Below are 18,237 nucleotides of genomic sequence, written 5' to 3'. Positions count from 1 at the left end.
AGACCTGTCACTTGCTGGGCTCTTCTAGATTCTCCTTGGGGAGGCAGGGGCAGAGAAAGCGCCGGGCGGGGAGAAGTCCAGCTCTGCTAGCTAATGCACGGTTCCCTTGAGCAAGTGTTTCTCTAGGAGCCCTATTCTCCTCATTTGAGAATAAGAGGGTCAGGGCAAAGGGCCCCTAGCGCCTGTCCTTAGCAAACATTTACTGAGTGGATTCTCTCTGAGCCAGCGCCTGTGCTGGGTATTAGGGATGCAAATAAGGTGCAGCTGTCAGCCTGTTATCATCAGCTCATTCTGTTATTCTGACTATACAAGGTCTACTGTGACTCTTTAAAGTCAGTCACTGCTTGGACCTATGTAGACAAAGTATGTTCAGTTAAAAAAGGAAAAGCTACTGAGACAATCAGGTATAACATTTCCTGCTGGGCCTTATGCAGATGAGAAGAATAAACTATACTTCCTGCCTCAGAAGAGACCCAGTGGGAGACACACCGTTCACGCAGCAAAGAAAATCATTTTATGATCAAAATTATTATTCACGCAGGAATAATTTTCTAGGCTACCCATGTTCGACCAACTCACATTATCTGAAGGGTTTTGTATTTATTATTTATCATTAACTTAGAAGGAAACAAATACTTATGCTAAATATTTGTCCTAAATGCAGAGTGGCTGCAATCACAGCAGAATTTTACAGTGGTTTTAATAAAATGCTGTGAAGGCTTCTCATATGTGATATGTTCTTTTACCTGAAGCAGCCAGTCCTTGAAGACGAATCTCCATCTCTCCAGGGTGTGTGTTTCACCCATTCTGTTTTCCTGGGGAGTCTCACCATTGTTTATCTTGTGCACAATAAATATAGGCTGATGCTGCACCATGCTGGGAATGTCTACCTAGTTTTAAACCCCCATAAAGCATGTTTTCTCTCTTTTTTCCTCCATCTTAACAAGTCAGCTTTTTTTTTTCAGCTTTATTGAGGTATAATTGACAAATTTATAATATATTTAAAGTATACAACATGGTGTGATAAATGTATACATTGTGAAAGAAAAAGTTAAGTAGCTACATGTATGATATTGGAAATTGTGTCCAGAATTTCTAAGATGTCTTTTTTTAAGAATGATTTTTATTTTTTCCATTATAGCTGGTGTACAGTGTTCTGTCAATCTTCCACTGTACAGCAAGGTGCCCCAGTTACACATATGTGTATATATTCTTTTTTCTCATATTATCATGCTCCACCATAAGTGACTAGATATAGTTCCCAGTGCTATACAGCAGGATCTCATTGCTTATCCATTCCAAAGGCAATAGTTGGCATCTATTAACCCCAAATTCCCAATCCATCCACTCCCTGCCCCTCTGCCTCCCCCTTGGCAACCACAAGTCTATTCTCCAAGTCCATGTTTTTCTTTTTTGTGGAAAGGTTCATTTGTGCCATATATTAGATTCCAGATATGTGATGTCATGTGGTATTTGTCTTTCTCTTTCCAACTTACTTTACTTTGAATGAGAATCTCTAGTTCCATCCATGTTGCTGCAGATGGCATTATTTTGTTCTTTTTTATGGCTGAGTAATATTCCAGTGTGTGTGTGTATACCACATCTTCTTAATCCATCTGTCAGTGGACATTTAGGCTGCTTCCATGTCTTGGCTATTGTGAATAGTGCTGCAGTGAACATGCGGGTGCATGTGTAAGATGTCTTTAATGATATTTCCGTAGATTGACCAATAAGCAAGTAGATTCAGAGCAAGAGAAATACAGATCCCTTTTACAATAGTAGGATCAAAGTCCAAGAAATAAAATGATTTCTATTTTACCATTTTATCAAGTGTAAGGAAGACTACACTTTTAAACAGTGGACTTTTTTAAGAGCAGTTTTAGATTCACGGCAGAATGAAGCACAAAGTACGGAGGTTCTCATATACCATCTGTACCCACATATGCACAGCCTCTCCCACCATTAACATCCCACACAGAGTGGGACAGTGCAACTGGTGAAGCTGCAGTAACACATCATTACCACCCAAAGTCCGTAGTTTGCGTTAGGCTTCTCTCTTGGTCTTGTACATTTCTGTGTATTTTGACAAATGTATACGGTCATGTATCCACCATTATAATATATTGATATCATAATATCATTTCACTTCCCTAAAAATCCTCTCTGCTGTCTATTCATCCCTGTCACCCCCTCCTCCCCACCCCTGGCAACCATTGACCTTTTTATAGTCCCTATAGTTCTGTCTCTTCCAGAATGTCATACAGTTGGAATCATATAGTATGTAGCCTTTCAGATTGGCTACATACTGTATGAAACAATGGAATAAGATGCTTATTAACTCCTGGTGTAATGAAAAGTTTAGAATGAAAGGAAAAGGCATCAAAGAATGATAGACATGTGAATAGCATATCTATGGTCATACGAGAGTAAAACCTGAACATCGATTTATCAAAAAATTATGGCCGCTGTATTTATAAGAGGTAAAGAGTGCGAATATGCATGTAGGAGGGTGATGGGTGGGAATGGGTAGTAAAAAAACATTCAATTTTCATAGAACGCATCAGGAGACAATGACTTAAACTGAAAAATCGAGAAGTAACAGCATAAGCGTGTTCAAAGGAAACAGCAAAGGAAACAGTGGAAAGAGTCGCCTCCAAAGAGTGGTAAATGGAGAGACATGAGGGGTAACATTTGACTCTTCAAGCCACATGCTGTGATTTTTAAAAAGTTATCTAATAAAATAATAAGGGCATTGGTAAAGAGAATTTCATGAAATTACATTGCAGTGGGATTGAGAGTGAATGAAGGCGTTCCCGTTGTGGCTCACGTGGGTTAAGAACTCGACTAGTATCCATGAGGGTACAGGTTCAATCCCTGGCCTTGCTCGGTGGGTTAAAGATCTGGCATGGCCGCCAGCTGCGGCTCGGATCCGGCATCGCTGTGGCTGTGGTGTAGGCCAGCAGCTGCAGCTCTGATTTGACTCCGAGCCCGGGAACTTCCATATGCCACAGGTGCAGCCCTAAAAAAAGAAAAAGAGAGAGACAGCGTGAATGAAAATTGAGGATGCTCTCTGCAGACTGAGTAATAATAAAAGGAAGAGGGTGCTGGGATGATGAGTAGAGCCGTTTGACAGAAGAGGACAGAAGGAAAACTGGTAGCTTGCGTATGGTTACTTAGGTTGCTAACTATTTGGTTCGTCGTTTTTGTTTTTTGAGACGGAGAAGAGTTTGAGTAGAAGAAAGCCGTTGAGAGTGTGCTGAGCTGAGAGGGAGTACAGGAGGCATCCGAGTCCCAGATGAAGGGTGGATGTTGAAATCACAGACATGATACAGGCTTCGCTTTGAAAAAGAATAGGAACGTCTCCTTTTTTTATGATGCAGGGAAGAAGTGTTTACAGAATTAGTGACTGAAGCTGTATTTTCTCGCTGGCCCTCTGTTGAGGGACTGGCATGTTTCTCATGATCTAAGAATGGATGCCCAGCAGAGGGAAAAACTGAAACAAATGCTGGGTAGCAACTGGAGGAGCCCAACTGAGGGAGAATTGCAAAATGTATGCAGTAGTCAGCATGGGCCGCCCCAACAGAGCACCACAGACTGGGGATCTTCAACCACAGAGGGTTGTTTTCTCACAGTTCCCGAGGTTGGAAGGTCCAGGGTCAAGGTGGCCAGCAGCGTAGGGACGCGCCTCCTGGCTCGCAGACAGCCGCCTTCTTGCTGTGTCCTCCCAGAGGAGAGAGGGGGGAGCATCCTGGGGTTTCTTCCCTTATGGACATTAGTCCTGTTGGCCCCGGGCTCACCTTATGACTTCATTTAACCTTAATTACTTGTGCAGAAACATTGGGGTTTAGGGCTTCAGGGTATGAGTTTGGGGAGGGTGCTGTTCAGTCCGTGGCAGGTATAATTGAGCACTGTAATGGGAGTTGTTTTCTCACAAGATCAAGAGAGAAGGCAGAGGGTTACGATGATCCATATTTGGGGATGAGCAGAAGAGGCCGGATGGAAGGTCAAGGTGGCAGATGAATTGAGGAGCTGGTGAAAGTATGGCTAAAACGATTGTCCCCGGGTCCCAAGAATGGTGGAAAGAAAAGCTGGGAAAGGGCTGGGTTTCGATTAGGGAAGGGGCAAGGACTGGCAAGCTTCATAGAAAGTCCGCTCAGGTCTGGAGGCTGAGAACAAATGGGAACCTTTTCCCGGGTGCCTTCGGGGGGTGCAGTTCTTTCTTCGGACATGACAGGTGGTTGGTGCACTTTCAGCTTCCCTGGTAACAAAGGAGGATTATCAAAGTGGCAAGAAGAATTAGGTTCACTGCTAGTAGTGATCACCACATTTCTCTTTCTTTTTAGACGACTAAATACGTTGAACAAGTGTGCCTCAATGAAACTTGATGTGAACTTCCAAAGGAAAAAGGTAGGCGCCCCTTACTACCACTGACTCGCAACCAAACTGACAGAAGCAGCTTATATTCACAGATGAAAAGCAACACAGACCCAAGCAAAATTCTGAAGTGCCCAACCATCTATGTTGGTCCTCCAAATATCCCATCGTATCATAGCTCTAAGTCCATTATAAACCTAGGCCGACGTCTTTTTATTCCAGTGTTTCATCTTGCTTTTATCAGCGGGTTTGCATGCAGATGTCCACTGCCTTCAGTCTTTACGATAATCTTTCAGAAATGTGTTTCGTTGTAAATATCCACTCCCTTTTAGACGCACTTCTCCACAGGGATTCCACTGTGCCTTGTAGATCAAGAGAAGGTGTGGGGCCATCCCAGATGCCCCCAGCCTCCCTCTTCCCTGTGGCATCTTGGTGGGGTGAAGTTCAAGGTTCATTCACCCGCAGGCAGGTTCTCTCCATGGTGGGCGTGGGGTGGAGGGTGTGACAAGATCTGGACGCGCCTCACCTCTCTACTCGAAGCCTCAAGGAAGGTCCTTAGCTTTTAGCACCTCGATGCCCCCTCCCTCTTCTAGGACTTCGCATGTGCTCTTTTCTCTGGGGGAACAAGAGTGGAGATTTCAGTTCTGAAATAAACTTGCTAGAGAAGGAAGAAAACTGAACAGGTTAAGTCCCTTGCCCATGGTCTTCCAGCCAGTAGAGGAGAAGGGTTTCAGCCTCAGGTATGTCTAACTCCAAAACTCAGGCCCCTACACATGCCACTGAAAGACCTTCTCTTTCTCACTGAATTGATCCTTTTAAGAAACGCAGAATTAAAATCGTTCACTGCGTTTTTCATTTCACATGTTCAATATGTAACAAGTCCAGCCTCAGTATATTTTGAAGAGGCAGGGAAAACATCTTTGAGTCAAAAGAAAGTGTTCTTTATTCTGGGCTACACAGAGACGTCCGTACAGCCCATGGATTTTAAGTCACTCTAGAGTAACCTAAGCTATAAAAATAACTTTCACCTGAATTTCTAAAATAAAACCTGAAAAAAAGCACAAATGAATTTTGGTTGACCTCACCTTCAAAACATGTTGGGGCTTGAGCGAGGAACCAAAGATTGAAGCTAAGAAGGTAAAAACGGCAAAAAACAATACCCCGAGCACATATTCCCACATGAGCAATGTGTCCAGACCAAAGACAAATTAAAAATGTGGGGATAAACATCCCAACAGCTGTCTGGCTGAACAGAGCCCTTGAGAAGCGTACACACTGTTTGAAGCAGGAGGGTCAGATGCTGTGGTTGTAACGCCTGGTTCTCCTTAAACCCAGCACAGCCCCGCCCAGACGCCCAGTCTCTGGCCGTCCCTCCGGCCTGGCAGCTGCTGTGTATCACAAAAGCAAACGCTAAAGACCCATGACATGGTTTGTTTTCAGCCAAAGGGTGTGACTGGATTTGTACCTGACCCCCAGCTTTTCCAAACCCACGAGTGAGACAGGCTTAAGGAACGTGGGTCGGGCTTGTCTGCATGACCCTCACAAAAGCACCTCCGTCCATGGGCCGCTCCAGCGTCTGACCGTCTTCATTTCTTCCATCCGCTGGCTGGGGTGGCGCACACCCTCGCAGCCCCTGCGCAGCTGCAGGCTCCACGGAAGCATGCACGTGAATGAAATACTGCTTTTCACATTGTAAAGTGGGGATTTGTGGCCTGAATTTTGAAATAAATCAGTCCAGTGGGTGGTCCTTACCCACTTGTGAATCTCAGTCGTGACCAGGGCTTTGGTCTCAGCAATGACGCGGGAGACCCTGGTGGTGGCCTGTGTTCTCCCCCTTGCCTGAGTCATAGCCTAATCCTATTTCACAGCCAAATATATATATATATATTGTTCATATATATATATATATATATATATGAACAATAAATACAGACTTGGATGAGGCCTGATGATCAAAAATAGAAAGCGAAACTTGAGAACCAAGCACCACTACGGGACACTTAACCAATTTGGAATTTGTTTGGAAGGAGAAGAAAAAAAAAAAAAAAAGGTGGCCGCGTTTCCTCTGGGTATGTCCCCATTTTAATCAACCCAAGAAGTGGAAATATGATGTTCGTTGCTAATCTGCAGAGGCCCAGACGAGTTTAATTCTGCAGAATGCCATCCCCAAATGGCCTAACCATCCAGGACCACGTTCTGCTCCCATAGGGCTGTGCGTGCTTGCTCAGCACTCGGCGGTGTGGTTAGCAAACTCTCACAGCGCCGCTCTGTGTTTCTCGTACTGACTCCATATCATAGAAGCACCGATTGAAGGGCGGGCAGGAAGCTAATTTGCCCAGAGCAACACAGAAACAGCAGAGGCAGGATCTGCGCCCAGCTCTCCTGGCCTTTCAGAGATACTCAGAAATGTATTGGCCTGAGCTTCTGGCCCCTGGCCTGAGCCCTGGAAGGACTTCCTCAGCAATCCATACAATTAAGTAGTGTATTGTTGTTTTTAGAAGAGAGACGTTTCTTGCTATCTGTACTCAGGTCCATGATTTATTTAATGTCTTTGTGGAAACTTATCTCTGGATCTCTCCTAGTGAGTGAGTCATGCATCTCATTGCTCTACTGTGAATTTGGTTCTTAGTTGATTTTGTTTAATTTTGAAGAGTTTAGTGAGTTGACCCAAGACAGAAAAAAAAAAAAAAAAATCCACAAATAGATGAGGAGCGTGAACCACATTTGTGCTCGGGCTTGTATTTTCCTTGTACGTGTAAAGCACCAGGAGAAATGTAAGCGCACCCACCCTCCCACGAGATGGTGCCTTACCATTTGCAGAAGAGAAAAGTGTCCTCTACCGTTCTGAGGTCACCTTCCCTGTGAGAGTGGGGTGGGGAAGCAGCCTCACTCTTGGCCACGCCCCTCGCCGGAAGTCTTCCTAAAGCCAGCTTTTCCGGGAAGCCTGAGGTCAAAGGCCGCCTCTGGCTTCAGGCTCCTCCCCCTGCAGCGCTGCAAGTGGCCCCGTTGGGTGCTTCTGACCGGGAGGGCTGCGCTGCCCCGTTTCAGTCACCTTTGAAGGAAGATGCAGGTCTAAACTCCTGCCCAACTGCGGAGGAGCCACCCCAGTCCAGCTGTGGATTTGTAGGGGCTCCTATTTCCAGTGTGAAAATATGGTCAAATTTTGTTTAAAAAATACAGAATCCCTCCTTATGCAGTGTCTGGTTGGCACGAGTCTCTGAGGCATATAAAATTTCAGCTGAGAATGTTCTCATTTTTTAGAAAAAGCCAAACATTGGAATTTCGTCTAAATTAAAAACACCGAGGCACATGCAAAGCTACTCTTTCTCAGAAGAGTGCTTCGTCTTCATTATTACTATAGAAATCACACTTGCTTTGTGACCTCATTGAAATCCCCTAATTATGGTTAATGTTTATGTGATATGAGTTCTATTCAAAGCTAAAGTCGGAGACGGAAAACTCCAGTAAGGATCAAAGGCTCTCTGTTAAACAAGGAAAGGGGGCTACCTACGTACACACACAGGACTCTCACCAAAGACGTCCCAAGGGGGCAAGAGTGGTGTCAAGAGAAGATCCTGGTTAAAGTTATAGTTGTAACAGAGCTCTCTGAAATCATGACCAAAGCTGGACAGCAACACCGAAACCATGACTACGTGCCACCCTGCGGCCAGCACCTCATGGCCCAGATGCTGCAGGCTTTTCAGAGGAGCTGCCGCCATTGTCAAGTGGTCTGTTCTCCAATTCCCCCTCCACCCACCACCAGCTTGCACACCCTCCCGTCTCCCACCAAACAAGACACCTCCTGGCAGGTCCAAACAGGAGAGTCAAGTGAGAGAAGTTACATCTCATCCCATCATTCACTTGGCTGGAGAGTGTTACAGTCTTGAGTTGAAGATGGTACATGTGAAGGTTCTGGAACCACAGGATCTTTTTTTGGCCTCCCCCACAGCATGTGAAAGTTCCAGGACCAGGGATTGAACCTGCACCACAGCAGTGACAATGCCAGACCCTTAACCTAGAAGCATAGGCTCTTTGAGTTAGAAGAGATCTTCACTCATGTTTTCCAACCCCTCGTCCAGTACAGGGTTTACTTTTAGAGCATCCATCACAATTCACTCAGCCTCTGTTCGTAAGCATCTAGAACGATGCGTTCGTTATATTGCAAGGCAATTTATTTTTTCCTAATTACCTAAGTCTTCCATAAAATAAGCTAAGCTGATTTGAGGTAAACTCGCCCATCTGATTCCAGCTCTCTTCTCTGGAGAAACGCAGAATATGGGTTTCCCCTTTCTCTAGACAAGGGCTCAGCAAACTTCTGCTCCTGTTTTTGGAAGAAAGTTGTGCTGGAACAAAATTGTATTGGAATAAAGCCAAACCCATTCTTTTGACTGCAGAGGCAGAGTTCAGTAGTTGTAACAGACTGAATGACCTGTAAATCTAAAATATTTACTGTTGGAGTTCCCCTTGTGGCTCAGCAGAAGCAAATCTTTGTAGTATCCATGAGGATGCAGGTTCAATCTCTGACCTTGCTCAGTGGGTTAAGGATCTGGCGTTGCCATGAGCTGTGGTGTAGGTCACAGATGCGGTCTGCATCCCATGTGGCTGTGGCGTAGGCTGGCAGCTGTAGCTCCAATTAGACCCTGAGACTGGGAACTTCCATATGTTGCAGGTGTGGCCCTAAAAAGCAAAAATTAAAAATAAATAAATTTTTAAAAATTTAAAAATAAGAGAGTTCCCATCATGGCTCAGCAGTTAGCAAACCCGACTAGTATCCATAAGGATGTGGGTTCACTCCCTGGCCTCACTCACTGGGTTAAGGATCTGGCGTTGCCATGAGCTGTGATGTAGTCACAGATGCAGCTCGGATCTGGCATTGCTGTGGCTGTGGTATAGGCCGGCAGCTGCAGCTCCGATTTGACCCCTCGCATGGAAACTGCCATATGCTTCAGATGTGGCTCTAAAAAGCTAAAAAGCAAATAGTTAATTAAAAAGTAAAATATAAGCCATCATAAAGAGACCAGTCTTACCGAATGTTGACTGGAATCAAAGAAGCAGCTTTAAAGTAATTTTTAAAAGCTTTGGCTCTTCTTTTTTTACTGTTCATTCAAAATGAACCAAGTGAGGCTGTATTTTCAAAATTCATCTTCACTCCTTAATCACTAGCCAATTTCTACAATTATCTTTCTGTAAAACAATGGATCCTATAGATGATACACTTTGGGTTAAGATAGGTTAATTACACTGTGGGTTACGGTACATAAACCAATCTTGAAACGTCCACATATTGTAAGGTGGACTACTGTGCCCAGCACCCAAGCTGGTGTCAAACCCTGTGCAGTAAGATATGCAGTTCCACTGCTCATGAACTTGGATGGCACAGCCTTGCCGAATGGTAACAAATCATTTTAATGCTGCTCTCATTGTCTGAACTCATCTCACTGAGGACAGCAGCCTCTTGACTACTCTTCAAGTAGCACTGCTCTAGAGTTCCTTATTTCTTTTATTTGTGTGTGTGTGTGTGTGTGTGTGTGTGTTGTCCTTTTAGGGCCTCACTAGTGGCATATAGAGGTTCCCAGGCTAGGGGTCCAATTGGAGCTGCTGCTGCCAGCCTACGCCAGAGCCACAGCAACACCAGATCCAAGCCGCATCTGAGACCTACCTACACCACAGCTCACAGCAACGCCAGATCCTAAACCCACTGAGCGAGGCCAGGGATCGAACCTGCCACCTCATGGTTCCTAATCGGATTCACTTCTGCTGCGCCACAACAGGAACTCCAAGTTCCTTATTTATAAACCAAACTACTAGTTCTTTCCATTGTCTTTCATAGAAGGTTGTGGGGTCTAGCTTATTGGCCATCCTGATTACTTTTCCCTAGAAATATATCCCTTTCCATGTGCCACTTAAAATGTTCCTGATGTTTGTGACAGGGGGGCGTCAGAGTGCTGAGATCCATGCGTCTCATCAGGTGTCCTAATTTGGATGATCTTAGCTTAGCAGCCACATCACAAGGTTAACTCGTAAGAAGCTTAAATCTGCCACAACTCTCAGGGCTCTTAATCAGAACCAAGTCTGCTCCATCCTGCACATCCCCGAACAGAGTGGGAAGTCAGGGTCCTTGTATTTTATTTCATGAAATGTCATCTTGTGGATAGAGCATCCTTCAGTTCTGTTAAGCTATCTATGCATCTCAATATCACTCTTCTCTAACAATAATAATTAGTTTTATCTTGCACTTTTAAGATTTATCTGGCATCTTCACATATCATTTCGTTTGATTCTGTTGACAACCCATACTAGATGTGTATTGTTATTGTTTCCGTCTTAGAGTGGGTCTCTTGCTCAAGATCACGTAGTGAGTAACCTGTGAAGTCATCACATTTTTAAAAATTTTTTTGAATCTTAAAATTTTATTGACGTATCGTCAGTTTACAATATTGTGTTCATTTCTGCTGCAGAACAAAGTACATATATGCACATACCAATTCTTTTCCCATATAGGTTATCTTAGAGTATTGAGTAGAGATCCCTCTGCTATACAGCAGGTGCCCGCTGATCCTCCACTCCATACATGATAGGTGCCGTCTTCACATTTTAAAAACATGAATTCTTCTTACTCCCTCAAGTTATTCTTAAAATGGACATAGTCTGAAAGCATCCCCCAGAGATCTCTCCCTCATTTGCCTCCAGTCTTTTAATCGTATTCTTTGAGAGAGTTACTCAACCAGCTACTGACACAACACCAAAACCTCCAGCAGTTAGCTGTCTTGCCCACAATGATCGTAACAGCCTTTTGTCAGTTCCTGGCTGAAATCCAGACACTCTGTGTCCATAGTATTTCCATGCTTTACTAAACCATTGAGATATAGAATAAAGGTAGTTTGATGTGTGTTTTTCTCATAAACACATCTGACTCCTAGAGATTTTCATTTTGCATTTCTAAATAATCACAAATTATTTGTTTTTAGCTTCAGGAATTCCCATTGTGGCTCAGTGGTAACAAATCTGACTAGTGCCCACGAGGATGCAGGTTCCGTCCCTGGCCTCACTCAGTGGGTTAAGGATCCAGCGTTGCCACAAGCTGCAGTGTAGGTTGCAGATGCAGCTTGGATCTGGTGTGGCTGTGGCTGTGGCGAAGGCCAGCAGCTACAGCTCTGACTTCCCTAGACTGGAAACTTCCATATGCTGTGGCTGCAGCCCTAAAAAGAAAAAAAAAGTAAAAATAAATTAAAAAATTTTTAAAACCTTATTTGTTTTTAGCTTCAAAAAAAAAAAATCAAACAGATGAAATCTGATCATCTCTCAAACAGTCAGTACGCTTTCACAGTTATACCTGGGGAGTCAGCTATGTGCCTGGTCTTCTGCTGGGCCCTGGGTGTATTAAGAAAACTGAAACTCTAGTGCAGCATGTTTTTCACACTGTGGATCATGGCCCATTGGTGGGTTGTCAGATGAATTTGGCGGATTATAAACAACATTTTTAAAAAATGAAATAGATAGGATATAAGAATAACATAATAATGTAATACTTATAATAGGGTATAAAATATTAGAGGACAAAGATAATTAAGATAGCATGAATTTATGTATTTAGCTTTAGTGTAATTTGTATTGTGTCCTGAGTTGTGGTGGAAAATGTATCTTTTTTTTTTTTTTTTAATTAGCAGCTGACATATATTGAATACTTCATTTATTCCATATACTGTCCTAAGAACTATATATGGATCACTTCCTTTTGTTTCTTCTTCGAGTTTTATTGAGATACAGTTAACACGTAGCTCTGTGTAAATGCAAAGTGTACAGGATAATGTCGCTTAACATACATGGTGATTGCCCCAGTAAGTTAGTGCTTAGTCATCATCCCAGATAGATACAGCGTTATCAAAGAAATAGAAATTCTGTTGCTCTGTGATGTGAATGAACTCAGGATTTAACCTCCACAACTTTCATAGATAACCTACAGCACTATTAACTGTATTTATCATGTTGTGCATGGCACCTCTAGTAACTATCCTATAAATGAAAGATGTATCTCTTTTCATATGTCCCTATGAGTAATTTCAAAAATTCTGTGCTGGTGGGAAAAACAAAACACAATCATGCCAATACCCTCTGGACATACTCTGATAACTGCATGCCCAGAGTACTAAAGGAGATGGGCATTTTTTTTTCTGTCGTATTTTTGTTTTTTATTGCTTTGGGGTTTGTTTGTTTGTTTTGGTTCAAACTATCTACATACTTCAAAACTTCCCTGAACTGTTTGCCTTCTTTTTCTTCCCCGTTCACCTTTTTTTCATATGCCTTGGTTGGGTTGTAAATACCTCTTTCTGCCCAGAGGTAGTATAATAAGCTCTTAGAGCCCAGCAGACAGGGGCGGGCTTTCCATCTGCAGCCCACAGTGCCCAGCTTGGCATCTTGTCTAAACCAACATAAAGAAGTCCTTATCCAACTCGTATGTGGTTTGCTAGCATCAGTAACCACGTTTGGGCTCCCTTTAGAGAACTCATTGGAGCCAACACTAAATATTATAGTTTCTATTTTAAAATATCTATATTTTCTTTAAAAGCATATCCTTCTTTTGCCTTCTCAGAAACTATTGGCTAAAAGGCTTTTTCAGAATGTTTGCTTAATGTCAGCTTCTCCTCACCACCTTCCTGAAATGTGACATGAAAATCCAATAACCTTCACCTTCAACCTATCACGGTACCTGAGAGTGAAACGCCCCTCAGGTGTCAGGGTTTATATCTCCTTCCCAGGGAAAGAGGAAGGAGAAGAGGCTGCAAAAGAAAGTATATTTTTGAGTCGTCATCCTGGAGTCTTGCCTTTTTTCCAGTTGTGCAACTTTTTAAACTCTTTTGACAAAAGTCGTATACGACATTTTAAAAACCCAGTGGTAGCCTCCCGCTGCACTCCCCCGGCGATGGAACTCTCTATGAATACGAGAGTTTTCTACTTTCTCCCACCTCATGCTTGAACGTTTGTTACTTGTCAGTTAACCCCACCCATGTGACTCTAGAGCTTCGAGAAATAAGGAAGAATGGGAAAGTCCCACATTTATAGACTGAGCCTCCCTCTGTGTTTCCTTGAAAATGATCGATGGCCAAGTCCAGAGGAGTTAAGGTGGATGCCCGGTGTGGAAAAAGACCGATGAGTCGTGGGTGTCAAACAGAGTGGCGGCACAGCAGGAACTGGACAAACACTGGAAAAAACAAATAAATGCTCCTCTGGGAGGGACCAGGAAGTGCCTTATTTCATTTAGTCCACGCAGCGAACCTATGAGGCAGGGCCTGGTTTTAGTCCCCTTTTATAAATGATAGGAACTTACTTTGGAGTGAGGAAGAGTCCTGTACACAGTCCGTCAGTCTAACCCGTGCTACTGCCCCTGAGAACCAGATGCCAAAGTCAAGCCAAATAATCTTAATTCAGTCAACCAGAGAGAGAGAGGGAGGGAGGGCGAGGGGGTGAGGGAGCACCCCTCTCTCTCCAAGTGCTTGGCCCTGGGGAGGATATAAATAGGAATGAGGCAGAGACACAGGCCCTGCTCTGGAGGAGCTTACCTCTGAGGGCTGAGAAGGCTGCAGAGCTTACATTAGAATCAGAATAAATGCTACAAAGAAGATCCAAACGAGACTCTAGGGGAGCACAGCGGGGAGTGCAGTCCTGGCCTTGGGGCTGTCAGCACAGGCTTCAGAGCCACACAGGAGCTGAGTACCTGACTGGCGGACTAGGCAGCCTGGGGACCATGCGCATCCTTTAGGCTCTTAGGCTTGTAACCGAGCTGGGTGTCAGGGCACAGTGTGGTTCAGGGAGCAGAACGCAGGAAAATTGGGAGGGACAGCTGAATTGAAAGGACACTGCAGTCAGGTTGAAAGAGCTTCGAATACCCTTCTAGTACAAAAGGAAACGGAAGGCTTCTAAACTGGGGGAGTCTATGATTGTACTTGGATTACGCTGTGGAAAGCTGTCTCAATGGGGAAGATGCTGGAGACAAGGACTCTGGCCTGGTTTTTCCTGTACCAGATCCAGAGAGAGGTGCCAAGGCCCGCACGGTGGGGCCGGAGTGGAGGCTTGAGACTCTGCACGGTTAGGTCTTGGTAATAAACATGGTGACAAGGAGGATTCAGTTCTTCTTGGAAGGGAATTATTTATATGTCAAGGTCTGTGCTGGGCCAGCCAGAGGGAATTGCAAAGATAAATAAAGCCATCTCTGCCCCCGAGGAACCCAAACTCTCCTCTCTCGGGGGCTGTAAATTCAGGCAGAATCCAGGCCACCGAGGCAGATTGTTGGGAGGTGCAGCGTGTACAACAGAGCAAGGCAGCGGGGCTGTGGCAGCCAGATGTGCTTGTCCTGCTGAAGGCACCCCCTTCGGGGTTGATGAAAAACAAGAAGGCCATGGGAGTTCCTGGCATAGCTCAGTGGGTTACGAACCCGACCAGTATCCATGAGGACGCTGGTTCCATCCCTGGCCTCCCTCAGTGGGTTAAGGATCCAGCGTTGCCGTGAGCTGTGGTGTAGGTCGCAGACGTGGCTCGGATCTGGTGTTGCTCTGGCTGTGGTGTGGGCCGGCGACCACAGCTCCGATTCGACCCCTAGCCTGGGAACCTCCATATGCCGTGGGTACAGCCCTAAAAAGACAAAAAGCAAAACAAACAAACCAAGAAGGCTGCCCCTCATCAGTGCAGGACTCCCCTCACCAGGGCTCTCTCTCGAATGGCTCCCAAGCTTCTACTTCCAGGAATTCAGAAAGAATTTTGCTGTGAACTTACCCAGGGAACATATGATGAGAAAGCAGTCTGGAGGCCACGCAGTGTTGGCTTTGGGATAGAATGACTCCGGGGGTTCAGAAGAGGGAAGCTGGGAAGAGGTCTCAGGAAAGAAGTAAATACCTTTTGTGGCTGGATTCTGTGTCTCTGTGAAAAGGGAACTGCGGGTGTTTTAATATATTTAATTATAATATAGCCGGTCTAGTCGGTTGGTCATTCCATCCCCTTGTTATCAGTTAAGGAAGCTTTTTGGAGGGAGGGAGCACAACTGGAAGGAAGGGAGCTTGGCAGGTGACAGGGCTTCTCCGGCCACTCGGAGGGGTGAGGGGGTCCAGGACCACAGAGGCAGTGGAGGGCCGCAGCCAAGGGGCACCCAGACCCAGAGGGCAGGCTCCAAGGGGCGGGAAGAGGAGAGAGGAGGGGGACGCGGGCCTGGGCTCCGCTGGAGGCCCCTCTCCGTCCCCGCCCAGGAACGAGCGTCCTCCTCGATGTCTTCCAGGGTGACGACTCGGATGAAGAGGACCTGTGCCTCAGCAACAAATGGACTTTCCAAAGAACCAGCCGCCGCTGGTCTCGCGTCGACGACCTCCACGCGCTGTTTCCTGGAGGAGACAGGGACGGGTCGTCGGGAGACGTTAGGATGCGAAACACCACCAGCAGTGAGAGCGTCCTCACGGATCTGAGCGAGCCCGAGGTCTGCTCCATCCACAGCGAAAGCAGCGGCGGGAGCGACGGCCGCGGGCAGACAGGCGGCCCGGGCGCCGGCCGGGAGGCGTTCGAGGGCCCCGGGCAGTTCTGCGCCGACGGCCCGGCCATGCTGGACGCGGCACTGGTTGGCAGCGGCCTCCCTCAGCCCCCCAGGGACCTCGACCAGCCCCTCTTCCACCCAAAGAACGAGAAGCCCCCCCGGACCCGAGCCAGGTCGTTTCTGAAACGCATGGAAACGCTGCGGGGGAAGGGAGTGCAGGGAAGGCACAAGGGCCTGGGGCGGGCGGGCGGCTTGGTGATCAGTGGGCCGGTGCTGCAGCAGGAGCCCGAGTCCTTCAAGGCCATGCAGTGCCTCGAGATTCCAAACGGAGAGCTGCAGACCTTGGGCCCGGCCGCCGGCCAGAAAGGGCCCCCGGGCTCCAGCAAGTGGAGCGGTGAGAGCAGCCCGTCGGAAAACAGCAGTAGCGGGGTGAGCATACCCGGCCTGAAGGAGCGCAGGTGCCAGGAGGCCAACAAGCGCGGGGGCATGTACCTAGAGGACCTGGACGTGCTGGCGGGGACAGCACTGCGGGCCGCAGGGGACCAGAACCACGCCCATGAGTTTCACTCCCAAGAGAACCTGGTGGTGCATGTTCCCAAGGACCACAAACCGGGCACCTTCCCCAAGGCGCTCTCCATCGAAAGCCTGTCGCCGACGGACAGCGGCGGCGCCGTCAACTGGAGGACCGGGAGCATCTCCCTGGGCAGGCAGCCGGGCCCTGGGGCCAGGGAGCCCAGGCTGGGGGCGGCCTGCCACAGAGCAAGTCGCGTCAGCGTCTACGACAACGTCCCCAGCTCCCACCTGTACGCCAGCACCGGCGACCTTCTGGAGCTGGAGAAGGACCATCTCCTCCCTCACTTGGACGACATCCTGCATCACGTCAACGGGCTCCAGGAGGTGGTGGATGACTGGTCCAAAACCCTGTTGCCTGATCCGGAGGCGCACAGCGCCCTGGCCGGAGAGGCTGGCTTCGGCCCCTTCCCGGCTCCTCATCAGATCACCTTGGATTTCGAAGGCAATTCTGTCTCTGAAGGTCGGACGACACCCAGCGATGTGGAAAGAGATGCCACGTCGCTTAGCGAATCGGAGGCCGCTGGGGTCAGAGAGAGGAGGGATTCCGGGGTAGGGGCCTCCCTGACCAGGCCCAGCAGGTTGGTGGATGACTTGGTGACATGACGTTTCATCCGTTTCGTAATAATTGCAGTCTCTGTGTTTAACACACGTTTACAGAGCACCCTCTAAATATTTAACTCCATTCTCAGGGATGCATGCAGTTGGGAATTATTTGAACAGTCGTGTGTCTTTTGTTCAGATATTGTGGTGATTGAATCCATTTCACGCAGTTCATTTCTCTGAGTGTCTCCCCTTTAACCTTAGTTTTGTTGGAAACACGTTTTTTGAGCTCCTTCTGTGCACGACGCTCGGCACCCTCGGGCGTCACGGATGACAAGGCCTAATGCCTAAGCACGGGGGCTTTCCGTGACCTCGCAAAGCAGCTCTACCCCAAACTTTAAACTTTAAAAAATTCTGTGAGAAATCTCTGAGACCTAAGGTGAAGCATTTGTAAGTTTATTTTGGCCTTAAAATGCTGATGACAAAGTGCATAAGAGCAGTTTCACGACGACCATTTCAGAAGCACCTTAGACGAATGGCCCCATTAGGGCCTGACCAGTGGCGACAGCGCTACTGTTTGTGCTGCTGGGTTTCTTGATGAGCCAGTGACGTCTCCGGGGCTGCGATGTGTCCTCGCCTCAGGAGTGCTTCATCTGCACCGGTCACTGAGCGAGAGTCAGGGTGGAGACAGGCCAGCAGTGTGACAAGGCTTACAGCTCACACGCACTCACGCACGCGCATGCCTGAGTCTCAGCTGACTTCACACTTTGAGAAGGAATTTAGGAATAAACAAATGAAATGGAGCGCTTCTCGAAGCCTCCTCAGGAAACAGATAGTGATGTTTTCCAGATTGATCCGACCTGGGAAAACTCGTGTCTTCTGTTCCATTTGTTTTGTGATGTTCTTGGCTCAGAAACTATTTTGATGATGGAGTTCTCATCGTGGCTCAGTGGTTAGCGAATCCGACTAGGAACCATGAGGTTGCGGGTTCGGTCCTTGGCCTTGCTCAGTGGGTTAAGGATCCGGCGTTGCCATGAGCTGTGGTGTAGGTTGCAGACGCGGCTCAGATCCCGTGTTGCTGTGGCTCTGGCGTAGGCTGGAGGCTACAGCTCCAATTCGACCCCTAGCCTGGGAACCTCCATGTGCCGCGGGAGCGACCCAAGAAATGGCAAAAAGACAAGAAAAAAAAAACTATTTTGATGAGCCACTTAGTAACATGCCATGTTTCCCGACCTGGC

The 18,237-nt window shown here is 46.8% G+C and overlaps 1 protein-coding gene and 1 long non-coding RNA gene across 29 annotated transcripts in view; one reads left to right on the top strand and one right to left on the bottom strand.

Moving 5' to 3' along the window:
- Positions 1 to 18,237, top strand: part of STARD13 (StAR related lipid transfer domain containing 13) — a 512,485-nt gene that overhangs the window by 470,748 nt on the left and 23,500 nt on the right. For 27 of the 28 annotated variants that reach the window (XR_014819177.1, XM_084981472.1, XM_084981466.1 and 24 more), the window contains 2 exons: positions 4,344 to 4,407; positions 15,638 to 17,037. Coding sequence is in view for 26 of the 28 variants with exons in the window: in XM_084981472.1 (XP_084837598.1) it covers positions 4,344 to 4,407; positions 15,638 to 17,037 (1,464 nt within the window). In the remaining 2 variants the exon portion in view is untranslated. Of the gene's footprint in view, positions 1 to 4,343; positions 4,408 to 15,637; positions 17,992 to 18,237 lie in introns of all 28 variants that reach the window. The other variant, XR_014819178.1, reaches the window with a different exon arrangement.
- Positions 1,121 to 15,740, bottom strand: LOC146398520 (uncharacterized). The gene is made up of 3 exons (XR_014819325.1): positions 15,142 to 15,740; positions 7,186 to 7,426; positions 1,121 to 4,989 (listed from the first exon to the last, which is right to left on the bottom strand). It is a non-coding gene; the product is annotated as an uncharacterized LOC146398520 (long non-coding RNA).

Source organism: Sus scrofa, chromosome 11 (assembly GCF_054392235.1).
Source record: "Sus scrofa isolate SSC_HxYL_T2T_F1_AM1 chromosome 11, Sscrofa_HxYL_maternal_Yorkshire_Landrace_v2.0, whole genome shotgun sequence".
NCBI lineage: Eukaryota > Metazoa > Chordata > Mammalia > Artiodactyla > Suidae > Sus > Sus scrofa.
This window is presented reverse-complemented; position numbering and strand designations above follow the sequence as displayed.